We start from the raw sequence: 15,009 nt of genomic DNA on the forward strand, positions 1-15,009 counted from the left end.
AAAGACTCCTAACATATCCCGGGATCCAGTATGAATCATCCAGTGAGGAATTCCCTGTCCCAGGGAGGTACCAGAGGCATTCCCACCTGGCCTGAGCCCAACAAAGACCACACTCAGACTTCACTCGTCATTGGGGCTCTTCTTTCCTCACTACATGTGACTTCTACCACTGCCTCGATGGATCTGGACTGTGACCACCACTCTGACAGAGCTAAACCCACAATTTTGACCAACAAACACTGAAATTGCAATGACCAAATATCATGGCTGGATCCAGCAGGTGTCCAGTGGGTTGTTCCAGTTGCCTGGGGAGCCCCCAGCCCCACTCCAGCTGCCTGTACAGCACTGCAGTCGCACTCCAGCACAGACTCCCCAGCCATTCCTGCCAGCTGTTCCAGGTGGGAAGAGGCCAGCTGCCCTCTCGTTTTGATCCCCTGGGTGGGGGCTTGGGAAGTTTCTCCTCAGTGGTTAGCTTAACCCAATTTTATCAGTACAATCAGTTTTAACCCAGTTTTATCAGTTATCTTCTTGGTAAAGAGATATTTTTTCACTTACATCCAGGGACATTTGTATTTGCTCTCCCTCCCCCTCTCTCTCTGTATTGGAGAAAACCAGGGGCATTGAATCTGAAGGAAGAGGCTTCCCTCTGAGGTCTCTGCTGCTCCAACCAGACAACACACTTACACAAACCCACCACAAACTGCTTTACCCTGCTTGGAGGTTATTCCAGCATTGTCTCTCACATCAGTGTTGGCTTTGTCAGCGTGGCTGTTCCCCGTGTTCCTGATCCACACCAGAACCCAGAGCCCATCTCGCTTTTCCTACAGGCTGCATGTCCAGCTTCCTTCATGCAAAACTAACAACAGTGTGGTGCTTGCTCAGTGCAGTGTCAGGCTGGGGGGACATCTGAGGTCAGGCACTTGGGAGTGTTACAGATTGACTAGTTCAGACATAACTGTCATTTATTCCTGTTCTGGGCATCAAAGAGTTTTATTACCACAGGACTTGTGTTTTGGCAAATATTTTCTCATCATGTCCTTAAACAAAGGAAAATTGATTTGTAAGTTATTTTCTTCTAATAGAATTTGATGTGTCCCCTTTCCTCTCCTGTGTTTATTGTATTGCTCCAGGATAGATTTCATTGTTAGATATCCTGAGTTTCCAGCTGTATGCTTGAATCAACAGCGAATACTTAGAGAAGAGTGATATTTTAAATGTGCTGGTCAAGGCCCTTTTCTGTGTCTTAAACTGTAATTTCACTTCTGTCTGCCTCTGATTAATTTCAGCTTTTTGCACCTAATGTTAATAAAGTTCTGTCAGCAACTCCAGGGAGTTCTAGAATCCAATCTAATTTGGTACCTAAGGCACAAAACACCTATGGCAAATTGCTGACAATGGCATGCTGAATTTCTGCTGAACTTAGAACCTTAATCTTTCAGAAGTTCATGTTTCCTCACATCATGGACCAGTTTTTAATCTCCCTGTGCCTCATAACTAAATAGTTTTACAAAACCATTTTGGCAAATTGAATTCTCTGTTATGAAACTCAATTCTTTTAGCATCACCAGGGCCTCACAGCAAAGGGGGGAGCAGAACAGTGGGGACCATGTGTGGTGTTCTCTGCTTTTAGGCCAGGATGGTTTGAGGCTCCACTCCCAATCACTTCCTTAATGTAAAAGAAAATAGTACACAGGCAACAAGAAAGGATTTTGAGAATAAGGTCTACACTACCATCTAGTGGAATATAATAGTGCCTTCAAAAAGAAAACATTGGGCAGTAATGACTATACATCCAAAAACTTTAAACTCACATTGTGAAAGGCAAGAAAAGGAAAATTAATATTCTTCATAAAAATGTTACAAATCAAGCAATTTTTACATTTCCAATAGTCTGAACTCGGAAAGGCATATTAAATAAAAAAATATGACCTAGAACAAAGTTCCCTAAAACTCTAAGATTGACAGCTCTTTTCAGAAAGCTCATCTTAGTATTTTAATCTTTCAATTCCAACTTATTTTACATGAAAATTCATTAATGATTTACCAAATAAAACAAAGTACCAGCATTGCTACCAATACCATTCCCAAGTCATGAACATCCATTTCCATTAAACCATTTTCACCTTTCATTTCATTGTCATCACCTGGATGAATGATGGCTCTATAGGTGATGCCAGGTCTTTGTTTGGATGCTGCTGTCAACTGATCAAGTGTATCCAGGTGGACTCTCAGCTGAAAGTCACAACAGAGCCCCCCTCCAGTGGTTATCAGTTCCTTTAGTTTAGAGAACATTTCACAACTCATGCAAAAGCAGGTAAAGCTTCCCATAAATCCAAGGTGGAAAATGTTGCACATGGCAACTTCAGCTGAACTCACAGACAGCACTGACAAACACAAACTATGCCAGGGGTTTCAGCCTATCAGCTGAACTATTTCTCCCATGTTAAAGTTTCCATGGAACTGTCTGGGAGAATATTCTTTGTTAAATTATTAATCACTGTGAAATGCTTGGTAAGCTCCAGTTGTCAGTCTCAGAGTTTGTAGAATAACACACTCTAGCTTGCAAATTTAACTGAAGAATACAAAATCTTATTCGAAATTCCATGCTGGAAACAACCTCTGTTAAGTGTGTGCACTGTTTTTTGTTTCAGGAATCTCATCCCAGTTCTCCAGTAAAATGAACAGCCTTCATTCAGTACCTACGACCATTATCACTTTGCTACCATTATCTACAACTCAAGTTCTATGCATAGATTAATGTATTTTTAATTCTTATTAAATTTTAGCATCCTAACTTTAAAGCTTTCAACTTCCAGCTGTGTGCCTCTTTTTTTCTGCCCAGGCAGAGTTGCCACGTGCCCATCCCTCAGACCTTGGGACAGGAAACAAAATGCCCAGGAAGACCAACTGCAAAGGCGTAGGAGTGCACAGAGCTCCAGTACATTTACTGAGCTTACCAGAATGTTTAAAAAAATACACCTGAGTCATAGAACAAATTCAGGCTGGGAGGGGCCTCAGCAGCTCATCTAGTGCAACCTCCTCCAGAAAGGAGCTACTTTGCTTAGATAATTAATAAATAAAATTGAAGGTTGGACTCTTGCCTGGCTTTGTTTGTCCTTGGACCTGTTTCCATATGGATCTTAAAGGGAAGAATGATCACCATTAGGCCTTAATTTCTTCACCACAATGTTTAAAACTACTGAGGACTCCAAGATTAACAGAAGTGGAAGGCAGGTTGTCCTCACTGTGGTGGTGTCTGAGGAAGCAGAGATCAGGAGCCTGCTCCAATGGGATTCCAGTGTAGATGACTGGCAAGGAATATTCCCTGCAGACGGGGGGAACAGAGAGCATCACCTCTATCACATGGATATAGATTAGAGAGCTTTACTCCCAGAGCTACATCTGCTCTGGCAGCTAAATTCACTGCATAACACTGAAAGAAATAAAAGTGAATTTTGCATTTTTCATAAAACCTATTCCAGAAGGTGGCTGAGAATATTGTTGAGAGCCTGCCTGCCTTAGAAATCAGTAGGAGAGTTTACAACAGTTAATTTTAAGGTAGTTGAAACCATCATTTGGGATCAAAGAGCCTGAGCCCTTCTACAGCCACAAATAGGTCTGGGCCTTGGTTCTTTCTACCAAATGTCAAAGGTACCATCCAACATTCAGAGTTTGTTTGGGGGAGAATATAAATAATTGATTAGAATAGATACTTCATAGGAAACCTAATTTTGTATTCAGCTCAGCTGAGAAGATACCAAACCCAGCCACACTGGTAACTGAATTGGCAAACACTGCTGCCAGAGAGGGACTGGACCAACTAAAAGCCCAAACCAATCTAAAGAGTACAGAAAATAGTAATAAAAAGCCTAGGCTTGTGTGCACTAATCAAATTAGTATCAAAGCCATCTGGAAGAGTGTTTTGCACAGTCATTTCTGCTCCCTAAGAAAGATCTTGTCAATGCACAGGCAGTGCTGTCCAAGTACCACCTGTCTTGCAGGACAGAATCAAAGGTTTGCTTTTGACCCAAGTCAGGAAAATGCTGACACCTGATCAGTACTGGCACTGCCAGGGGGGTGCCACCCAGAATCACCTGGCCATGAGGGAGTTATGGAGATGGGCACGCTTTGACCTGCCTTTAGCTCCCCTCCCACCAATTAGCAGCAGCCCTTTATTCTGATGAAAAAAAGGACTTGTCTCCCTCGGAAAAAACCTGAACCAACCAAAACTGAACCTAATTTTGTAGGTGGTATCAATAAAGACTTTCCAGTGGGGTCCCTTCTAAATGCAGTAGTGACTGGGTGAGAAATTTCTGCAGCTTTTATTTATGGTTGATGCAAACTATTAGGAATTCAGAGAAGTTGTACCTGTTTAAGGGAAGAGCTATCATAATTAATTATAGTATCATAATGAATTATAAATTAATGTTGAAAGCAAACAGCATAATTTCTGTGGCAGTGTTTCTGCAGTAGAGGCTCCAATACCCCTTGTCTTATTTATGCAGTACATCATTACATTTTCCATCAATATCTGCCTTTCCAAGCAGGTAAAGAATGCCACAGGTAGAAATCTGCTGATTCTAAACCTAAGGCACTTACACACAGTTCTTGGTCCTTTTGAAAACATAATTAATGACAATTAATTAGTGCTAGAATCATGACACTTTGTCTAATCCATTTAGGAGAAAAAAATAAGACTCTGAAGTTGAACAAAGGACCTACTAATTTGTGTGTGTGACTCTGTTCCGGAACAAGAACAGAATTCCCCATGAAGTATTCTGCACTTCTGACTGTTTTCTCTCATGTAAGACCCAAAAATCTGCCTACAGACCTTACAGGAAGGCTCCCCGGGTTAGAGGAGTCAGCATACAGAGAATTTTAAAAATTCACCTCATCCTATTACCACTAAGGACAGGCATGTGCAAAAGAGAGGAAAAGGGAGTGTGTGTGTGGGGGGGGAGGGGGGGGGGGCTGGGGGTGGTGGGGTGGGGGGGGGGGGGTGTGTAGTGGGAAGCAACACACCGACTACCAGAAGAACCATTTATTGAATAAATACATGCATCATAATGTAGAATTACATGAGCAAAAAAGGCAATCTGTACAAAATTGATTGATTACCCTTTGTTCTCATTTCAACTCTCACCATTTGCTGCAGCTTTGATAAAGGATTCAAGACAGAAAATGAAAACTCATTTAGTCCAACTCCAAGTTGATATGCATGCTGATTTGAGTCCAGGTCACACCACTGCTGTAGCTCAGAAAGCTGGTTTTGCTGTCAGTGAAACAGAGTAATTCTAAAAACAGTTTCAATAGTAGAGAACATGTGTTGGTACATACAGGTAACAAAGCTTATTTTTAACCATTTCTTAAACATCTTCATATGTTCATATTTTAAGGCACAGGATAAACAAGAACTATGTGAAAAGCTATCAGTTGATATTAAATAGATGACTTGATAATGAGGTGCAATTTTTGCCCAGAGGCAAAATTGTCCTTCCTGCTTCCACATAAACAGAACAATCGGAATTTGGTAATACAGAAGTTGCATCCACTATCAAATTAATTAATCTCATCTAGGCAGTCACAGGCTGATCCAAATTCACTCAGGAGAACATTTCTGAAGAGTCTGACAGCCAGGACTGATTACAAACAATGGGAAATTACTGCTGCTGAACTGTAATCACTATTCAATCTCTTAATTTCAGCTTCCTGAATGGCAAATGGGTTCTCTAAGAGCCTATCCCTAATTTTAGATAGTGAGCTATCTGGGACACCTGTCCTAGGTACTGTATTCAGTTACTCATTTTGTGCTATTGTCTCACATTTACCCAAATATGGCATTATTTTCCACCTTGAAACTTTTAAAGACAGAATGTCCACTTTTTGTCCAAGTGCAGAGTTTTCTGTCCCCGTACTTAAGACGTCAAAGACCAAATCAGTTTAACGACCTTGTTGTTGGCTATGGATTGAACTCTGTGGGTCTCTGGCCAAGATGTAAAGCAAAAGTCCTTCCCCCTCAGACTGAAGCAAGGCAAAAAGAATTATCTGAGCTGCTGTTCTGAGACCTCTTTTATTTAGATCAGCTTTCAGTTTCTGCACTTTCATGGTATTAACAACAATTCTCCATCTTTCCATTCTTTAATTGAGAATTAGCAAAGAAAATATGTATTTAATAATATATTATATTTTATATGAATAGGTGAGTGAATATATATATACTCATAGATTCCAATATAGAGTGAAGCCTTCGAGTGGAAATGTTTTCTTACAAAGAATCCCTATTGCCCAGTCCAGTAACAGCACTAACAGTACAATTTACAATGTAAGATTGTTTGATAAAACCGTCTTGTATAAAACATGGCAATGAGAAGGCTGTCACTGTATAGAGGTGTATGGGTGTGTGTCACACACATCCATGAGAAATGTTCATGTTAAACTGAATGCAGACATACTGAAATTCTTAGACTTGGAAAAAACAAAAAGCTACATCTATGGTAGGCACTTTGGTACATCTAGTAATGTAGGCATATTCTACATCTAGAGTTAAGGTTCTGTCAGTAGTCTTACAATAAAGCTAATTTCAGGAGTTTATCATTCTGCTTTAAAATTCTTTCTTGGCTGAGAGATCATTCTAGAGTCTTAGCTAAATAATATACTTTGTCTAATTGCATACTTATCCAAGGATGAGCCAAAATGTTCTCTTGGATTCTTAATGCACATTTTTCTAACAGTCGAGAAAACTTGCCAAAAAAAGAAAAATCAGTTCTGAATAATAAAAAAAAATTCCCCATAAATCATAAAACTAGAGTTATGAGCTCAGCTGTTTGGTCTGATACTCCCCTTTCAGCTCTCGACTGCCTGCCTGGATCAGTCTGTGCCAATGGTGTGCCTGTTCTGCCCAGCCCCTGGCAGTGCTTCAGACAGTGCCAGGATCTCTCAGGAAACCTCTGTGGACCCTGCAAGTGCATTTTGTTCATGCACCAAACACACTGAGTAGCAATGAAGAAGCAACTGGAAAAGGCAGTTCCATCTCAGTTTCCCAGGTTCTTGCCTACTGGTGTTCCTTTGAGTATTACAGAAGGTATCACATAACATACTATTTTAGCATAGCACTGTATAATAAAAGTAACATATGTCTTGTACATATGCCTACTTACTTATATGAACTTCCATTGCAGCTGATTTGTCTGCCTTATAAATCAGTGAAACATGGTGGTAAGGATAGTTCAAAGTGGTTAGAGATTTTCTTTACAATACAGAAAAGTCCATGTCCTCATACCTTCAAAAGGTCACATGTCTAGTACTAGAGAGTACAGGAATAAATAACAAAATCCAAGTGAACCTGTATAATAAAACTGTACTGTTTGTTATGGTTACTCCATTAAAAGAAAACTCAGATTTGGAAACTGACTCGTGGACCTCATCCTCTATTTATACAATATTTATAGAACTATCATTTTTATTTATAATATTCTATAGCATGACTTTCCAATAATACATTTATATATAAATATTAAAATGTTTTTGTTTTGTACACTTTAAGCCAGCCACACTAGGCCAGAAACACAATAAAGTAAAAACGTTTTTCTGCAGTTTGTTTTTGCAGAGTATCACAAAATGATTAAGACCATTGTGCTGCAAAGACAAAAGAGATTCATCTGAAGAAATTAACATGCATTTAGAAGAAAATAACTATATCCTTTATCTGATTTTCTTCTGAATTCAAACCAGCATGAAAGAATTATAAAAAAATAGTATATTTACATGGTACAATATACCTTGGTGAGATATAAAACAAGGCAGGAGAACAGCAGAACATGTTCTTTTCACTTTCTAATAAGTACACCCATCATAAAGATCAATTTAAACATAAAAAGTTACTTTACTGTACTATTGCACATTACAATAACACACAGAACTGTTTAGCAAAATAAAATACAAAGTTTAACAATGAGAAAGGCTATGTCTACATAAAATGACCAAGTGTTATAAAATTATTGGGGATGTGTCTAAGAACTAAATCAGTAAAGCTATAAAAATAATATTGGAACTTCTCTGAAAACAATGCGTTAAAAATATAGAAAGGTTGGCAAAATTCTGCATGAGAAATTCCCGTGTCCATGGGCCTAACTTGCACCATGTGGCCTTGTACCATCTTCTGTTAAATCATACCTGAAAATGAGAAAAAACAGGGCATTTTATTTTTTTTTACATTAAGCATGTATTATTAACACAGCAGTTACTAGTATGTAGTATTTTTATTAATAAAGGAAATATTATACTTACCACTGGGTCCAGCCCTTAGCAAGTTCTTCAGATGCCAGAGGTATTAGTAACTGTGGAAAGTTAAATTACCAATCAATGCATTGTGTATGCCTTTTATTCTATGTCTTTTAAAGATCAAATCTGACCATCCTGTAAACTCCAGTGTAAGTCACACCGTTAGTAAACAATGTATTTTATTTATCCTTGTCATCACAGCTCTCTGCTCTCTGCCCAGCTTGGAATAAAGTTTCAAGTTGCTGTTTTTGACCTTACAATCCACCCCCTTCAGAGGCCCAGTCTCAGAGCACCCCATAGCACGGCAATCAGCAGAGGTGTCCACACTAACAGCCTTCCTGGGAAACTGGAAAATCGAGGAGTGGTCACCAAGAACTGACCATGACTCTGCATCTCTCGTCCTCTTCAGAGCTCAAACATGGCAATTTGCAAGGGAATAGGAATTTACTATTCCTTTTTCATGCTCCAAATCACATCTGTAGGGTGGATATAATGTGGCCTACAGAGCACTGCAGTTATAAACACAACAGCTGATGTTGGTACTGAGAATGCCTCCAGTAGCAGTTCTTTCTCATGGATTGTAGAAACTGGAATTTTAATTTCTTGTGTGTTTCTCTAAGTACTCTTGCTTGCCTTTCCAGTTTTGTCTGAACATTTTCTGAGGAATCACTTGGTTTCTCCTGGTTATGTCTTTTCTCTGATGGTGTAATTATTAAGTCAGACGAGCAGATTTCCTTTGTTACTGTGAACTTACCACTCTCTAGAAGAGATTACTGCCTCATTTTATGTCTGCTCTGCAGTCTGTTCCTTCCCTTCTGAAGCCTGACATCTAAGGCATCTATAACAATTGAAAATCTCATACCTGATTTCAATCAACACTAACAAGCTCATATCTCAAGAGGATTTTAGTTCTATATAATAACATGCTGTATTAACAGAATTTGTTTATTTTCAACTTACTTTGCCAAGCAGCCCTTTATCTTTGGACAAGAATCCACCGCTGTTCTTCACTGCTACATCCAGTGTTCTTCTCTGTACTTCAGGCAGGGAAACACTGAAATCAAACCTAAAAGGCCAAGTGATGCTTTAGAGGGAATTCTGTACCTGAGGTGCAAGGTCAGTTCTGACAGCTAAACAGCAATTCAATCAAAACCAAACCATCGCCCTCCCCAAATAAAAAAATGAAGTCTGAGACAAACAAAAAAAAATCCCAATGTCCTGCCTAAAATTTTGCTTCTATACTATGATCAATGTTAACATCAAATGTTTTAGACTTCTGTTACCTTTGGTCTTAAGAAGGTACTGGTTAAACAAAACAAATACACAAAACAAAACAAGGGAAAAGTCAAGCACTGGCTCTAGAGAGAAGAGAATGTGGAATCCTAGTACTCTGACAGGTCAGCATCAGTATTCTTCAAAAGTGTCAGTCTTACTGATCCGTGATACTTGATAACCAGAGCTCCTTTTCTTCCTGGCACACTACAGAAACTATCAACTTTTAGGGAAGTACCCATTTTGTTTGTTAGAGCTGAAACTTAGAGAAAGTGAGGACAAGGTTATGCCACAATCTACATCTATTTGTCACCACAGTTCTTAAACAGCTTTACTGCTTGGAGAGGCACAGTAAAATAGACCTGTTACCTGGAATAAACATGTGATAGCATCCTGCACTACCAGGAAAACCTACCAGAGCCTCTAAATAATGACTTACAGATCTCCCTTGGACAGATGGGACTGAAGTGTTGCTTTTTCTGAGTTAACCTTCTGACTGTAGAGAAAGGTCTTTATTGAAAAGTGATGGGTGGGAGAATAAGGGGCAGATGTGTGAGGGAAATTACCTTCAAAAAGCAGAGTGCAAGGATAAGTCTTTTTCTGCAGTGTAATGTTGCATAAGCTTGTGAAAAACTTCCAACATATGGGCCAATATGTAATCTGTGAGGAAATTTCCTGACTCCCTGGATGCTGAGAAGTGCCACCAAGTAGACTGACTGAGCAATCTGACCATGAGGAGACACTGGCTGGGCAGTCCCCCTGAGCAGGCAGCACCAGCCAGGCAATCAGCCAAACGTGCTTCCTGACAGGAAGGGTCACCAACAGCACTGCCCAGGTGAAGGCCCCCATGTTCTGTCCACCTGCCAGCAGAGTGCACGCTGCTGCTTTGCTCCCAGCACAAGGGGGGTGTAACTGCTTCAGGACAAGGCAGCAAAGAGAGAAGTGGCTGTTAACAGCAAGAAGGGTTGTAGTGATAACAGGACAGGAATATAGGAAGAACTATTATAGCAGAAGAGAAAGGTATGATCAAGTCTGATGGTGACAGCTAGGAACTCCAACAGCTCATCCACTCAGAAACCTTGATGTGCTAGCTTTGTAATTGCATGATGTAAGACTAATACACATAGCTGAGAACATACATTTGATCAAACACGGGGTTTAATGTCTTCTTTGATACGTGTGTTTTTCTTCTTCCTGACCGTCTCTTATCGGGCAGCAAATACATTCGCACGTATGGGTCAGATCCTTCCTCTGAGAACGCAATTAGGTTTCTGGGGTCAGTGAAACACAAGGAACAGCACTTAGAAAATCAGCAGGACATTGCTGAATGTAAGTGTCTACACTACTATCACTTAATTTAGTACATGAAGCAGTTCTGGAACGTCCTGCACATCACATGCAGGATACAGCACACATGCAACAGCAGTGGGAAACAAAGACTCAAAAAAATGCTGAGCAGTGACTTGTACAAGGTCAGAGGAATGGTCAGCAGACAGCAGAGCTGGGAACACAGTGTTTGCTAATTTCCAATTCAGAGTTTAGATATGCTTCTTCAAAATCATGTGTTTTTATCATTCTGTGCAAAATTCAGTCTCTTAGAGACAACTTTCACACACTGCTGATAAAAATTGACGTCAGTTTCCTTTAAAATCTGAGACATAATAGACAAAGACAAAATCACATCAAAATCATCAACAAAGTTTTTAGTGATTCTACGCAGAGCTCTGTATGTTTTTCTGTTTACAGATATGTTACCTTAAAAATAACCAAGATCAACCAGACACTAATTTAAAAGCAGGTCAAGCTATGGCAGTTTACATAGAAATATGCCCAGAAATGAAATTGAGTATTTTGTGCTCACCTGCAGGAATGCACTACCACAATCAGTTTGTTTCTTTGTGAACTATGACGAATTGTTAGCTGAATCTGTCCTAGGGGAGACTGACCTAGTGTTGTTCCACTGCAGGAAAAAACAGAACATTATGCTTAGTTTTTAAAATGCATATTAAAAGTAAGACCCAACTGCAATATATGCTGAGTAGTGTTCCCAGAAATCATGTATTATCCATTCAATTTTTCTCTAAACCAGTGTGAAAGATGAGAGCACACATAAGCATGTGAGCATATCCTCATAAGTTTCTTATACTTAGGTTCCTTGTCCAACAACTCTGCCCTCCAAAATAAGCCAGGGATTCTTGTCAGTTTAGAGGTCAGCTGCCCCTCAGTGCTTTGAAAACATCATCAGTGAAGACCTTGCTTAGCCTGAGACAAACATTAAAGCAGTGTCTAGGAATTGGGAGAGAATAGTGGTGCAAACTGCAATGAAATATCAGTGATGGGCCACTCTTATCTATGTCCAGGAGTCAATTAGAAAATCAGCTCATTCTTCTCTCAATTCTCTATCATAACAGTGTAGATATTCTTGGGATTAGGACAAGTGATACTTAAATGCACTTATTGTCTTAAAGCTCAGATCACAGTATAAACACAACTGCTTCACTTTTCTATAGCTCACATCACAATGAAAATCAGAATAGAGTCAATTTACACCTGCAAATACAGGTCATGCTTAAATAAAAAGCAAGCACCAGATTTAAGAATTTGTGTTTTATAGAATGGCCAATAATTGCAGAGTTCCCTCATCTCCATGAAATGCTCATTTTAGTTTGTGTAAACTGACAGAATATTTTCCATATTGCACAGGACAGTATATGGCATACTTGGCATTTTCCATCCACCTGAAGGAGAGGTGTACCTCTTGTGAGTACCTACTACAGAGTGATTGCTCCATTAAAATTCCCAAGTCATTCACTTTAAAAACTAGAATGAAGCATTTAATTTCAGTATTTTCTTATTAAAAAAAATAATCAGAGCACCTAAAAACTTGTGGCCTGCAATAAATGACCTCCTTATCTGGAGCTTTACCACTCTTATCAAATGAGAAATTATGACATTTTTGTATTCAATATTTATCATAATTACAAAGTCTAACCCATTTGTGGGCCAGAAGAGAGATTGACAAAGAGAAGACAAGTCAGCAGAGGGCCATAAAGATAAATGGGGGTCTGGAGCACACAAGCAGGTGGATTGGAACAGACAGCCAACAGCAGACTCAATGGCAGCCTTTCAGTACTTAAAAAAGAGACATTCTAGAGAAGAGCGAATCAGACTCCTCATGGCTGTACACAGGAAAATAACAAAAGGTCACAGTTGACTTGCAGCAAGACAAATTTGAATAGAAATAAGGAAAAACATCTTCACAGTGGAGTGGTTAAGCACCAGAGTTGCTGAGAAGGTTTACAGAATCTCCATCCTTGGAGATATTAAAAGCTTGTTTGGACAAAGCCCAGGAGACCTGATCTGACTTTGAAGAGAGATATGCTTTGAGCAAACGGCTGACTGACCTCCAGAGGTTCCATCCAACCTGTATTATTGTATTGATTCTGTGAATGCTGAGAAAAGGATGAATCAGTTCAATCCCTTACAAATAAAATCTTCCTACCTAGATTCACAGAGAGGTACATGCATAGGGAGTGAATGGCTGTCAGTCTCCCACTGAGAGCAAACTCCTGCTCAGCTGACTGTACTTAGTATGTATAGGTGCCCAGTGAGGCAAGTACAAAAAAACCCCAGTAGGAATTGAAGGAAGCTTGGCTGCAGCAATCCTCACTGACTGAACGTAACTGACTATCCATTTAACATTCTTTGTAGTCAACTATCCCTCTGAGTAATTATAAAAGACCAGCTATATTCACCTTAATGGGCTTAATTAATCCTAATAGGATTCAGTGATGAAACAGGTAACTATTGCCATGGAACTAGAGAGTGCAGATATGAGAACAAGGCAGACTTTATCTTTCAGATGAGCATGGCCATGGCAAATTAACTTCTAATTACAAAATCTGTCTGAGGTACTGGGAAGAAGCAAAAAAGTCCCAATGACTGAGCAGTATAAAACATGACTGCAGTGTGAACTAAGCCCCCCTCCTTTGGCTGCACTGGTGCCATGTGTTGCACACCAGCTCAGGTGTGCCAAGCCCAGTGCCAGGCCGTACTTCTCCAACTGGCGCAGCCTCTGGCGCAGCTCCTGCGTGGCGATGGGCAGTGAGATGTCGGAGGCGATGCTGGGCGTGGGCTCCTTCACCGACAGGTGGCTGGGAGAGCAGGAGAAGGTGGAGGCCTGGAGGCTGGAAGAGCTGCGGCTGAGCTCTGCTGCCCACTGCGGGCTGGCACTGCCAGGCTGGCTTCTGTCAGCTGCATCAGTCTTTTTATCACTGTCAGTCACTGGCGAGGCTGGAGCAGGCTTGCTGGAATCAGGTGTTGGGGAGACAGGAACCTGAGGCTTAAAAGAGGATTTTCTGGCATCTTTGGACACAGATGGCCTTTTTACTTGGGCTGAGTGTTGATGATCTGGAGATCTTGCTTGCTTTTCAAGAGAAAGGACCTAGACACAGAAAAAAATGAATATAATCTTACTATCCTGTAATATAAAAAACAGGAACAAATTTGTTTCTACATGAGTGCTGCTTGGTGACAAGTTGTAAAGTTCAGAACCAAAATACATTTATTCACTCTACAAGAGGAAATGTTTTTGCAAGGCATAACACAGCTCCACCTTCTTCGTGGCAACTGCAGTAACTTTGAAACAGTGTGAAATTCTTCATTCATTTAGAATTATTCTCCTCATTATTGCCTTCCCATATGTGCTTCTATGTGCTTCTGATGCAAATACTATTTCCTTTGTAGCTCTAGCAATCTGGAAAGTGATTCTATTTTTTCTTCTAGTTTTCTGAAATTTAATCTTACATCACAATTTCTTCTCACTCATTGTCCTCATTTCTCTTTTAAAGGTTATTTTAATTTAGTAGTGTAAGCAACAGAGTGCTTTAGAAAAGAAAGAATAAGTTTTACAGTGTTTGCAAATAGATATACTACTTTATTAAATCTAAGAATTTAGCTGGAGAAAAAGAAAATTAACTTTCAAGTATGCAAGTTTTGTTCTCAAAACTCCAGTGTGCTTGAAAGATGATTTGAATTTTTCCAGTACTATGAAGATACTTCCTTTCTTTATAAACCTCTCTTTTAAACCCTCAAGACCTTTCCTAGATAAAGATGATTTCTGCTCTCTAGCCTCCTGAGTCATAAGAGATTTGAAAGAATTCAGATTCAAAATTTGATTTCTGAATCTAAACCCACAGGGAACCTCAGTCTTAGTTAATGCAGCTGACACTGTTTCGTTTGAAGCATTCTCTGTTTTTGAAACAGAATGTATTGAAATTAAAGCTTATCTTTGTGTACCCATAGCACTGCAACAACTAAGGACACCTGGCATGTCACATCAAAGACAATGTACTGTCTTCTTCAAAAAGCAGACAGACCAGGAGTCACAACAGCCTTACATACTTAGATATTTACAGCCTTAAATATTCAGATATTTACAATGGGAAAAGTTTTAGA

At 39.7% G+C, this 15,009-nt stretch overlaps 1 protein-coding gene across 2 annotated transcripts in view; it reads right to left on the bottom strand.

Annotated features, from left to right (window-relative positions):
- Positions 1-5,026: 5,026 nt before the first annotated feature.
- The window catches only part of ESYT2 (extended synaptotagmin 2), a 79,590-nt gene continuing 69,607 nt past the window's right edge, over positions 5,027-15,009 (bottom strand). For both annotated transcript variants that reach the window (XM_071561423.1, XM_071561424.1), the window contains 6 exons: positions 13,608-13,996; positions 11,414-11,512; positions 10,692-10,823; positions 9,241-9,346; positions 8,287-8,336; positions 5,027-8,172 (listed from right to left, as the gene is read on the bottom strand). In XM_071561423.1, coding sequence (XP_071417524.1) covers positions 8,127-8,172; positions 8,287-8,336; positions 9,241-9,346; positions 10,692-10,823; positions 11,414-11,512; positions 13,608-13,996 — 822 coding nt within the window. In that variant the 3' untranslated portion in view covers positions 5,027-8,126. The remainder of the gene's footprint in view (positions 8,173-8,286; positions 8,337-9,240; positions 9,347-10,691; positions 10,824-11,413; positions 11,513-13,607; positions 13,997-15,009) is intronic.

This window comes from Pithys albifrons, chromosome 7 (assembly GCF_047495875.1).
Source record: "Pithys albifrons albifrons isolate INPA30051 chromosome 7, PitAlb_v1, whole genome shotgun sequence".
In the NCBI taxonomy this organism is placed as follows: domain Eukaryota; kingdom Metazoa; phylum Chordata; class Aves; order Passeriformes; family Thamnophilidae; genus Pithys; species Pithys albifrons.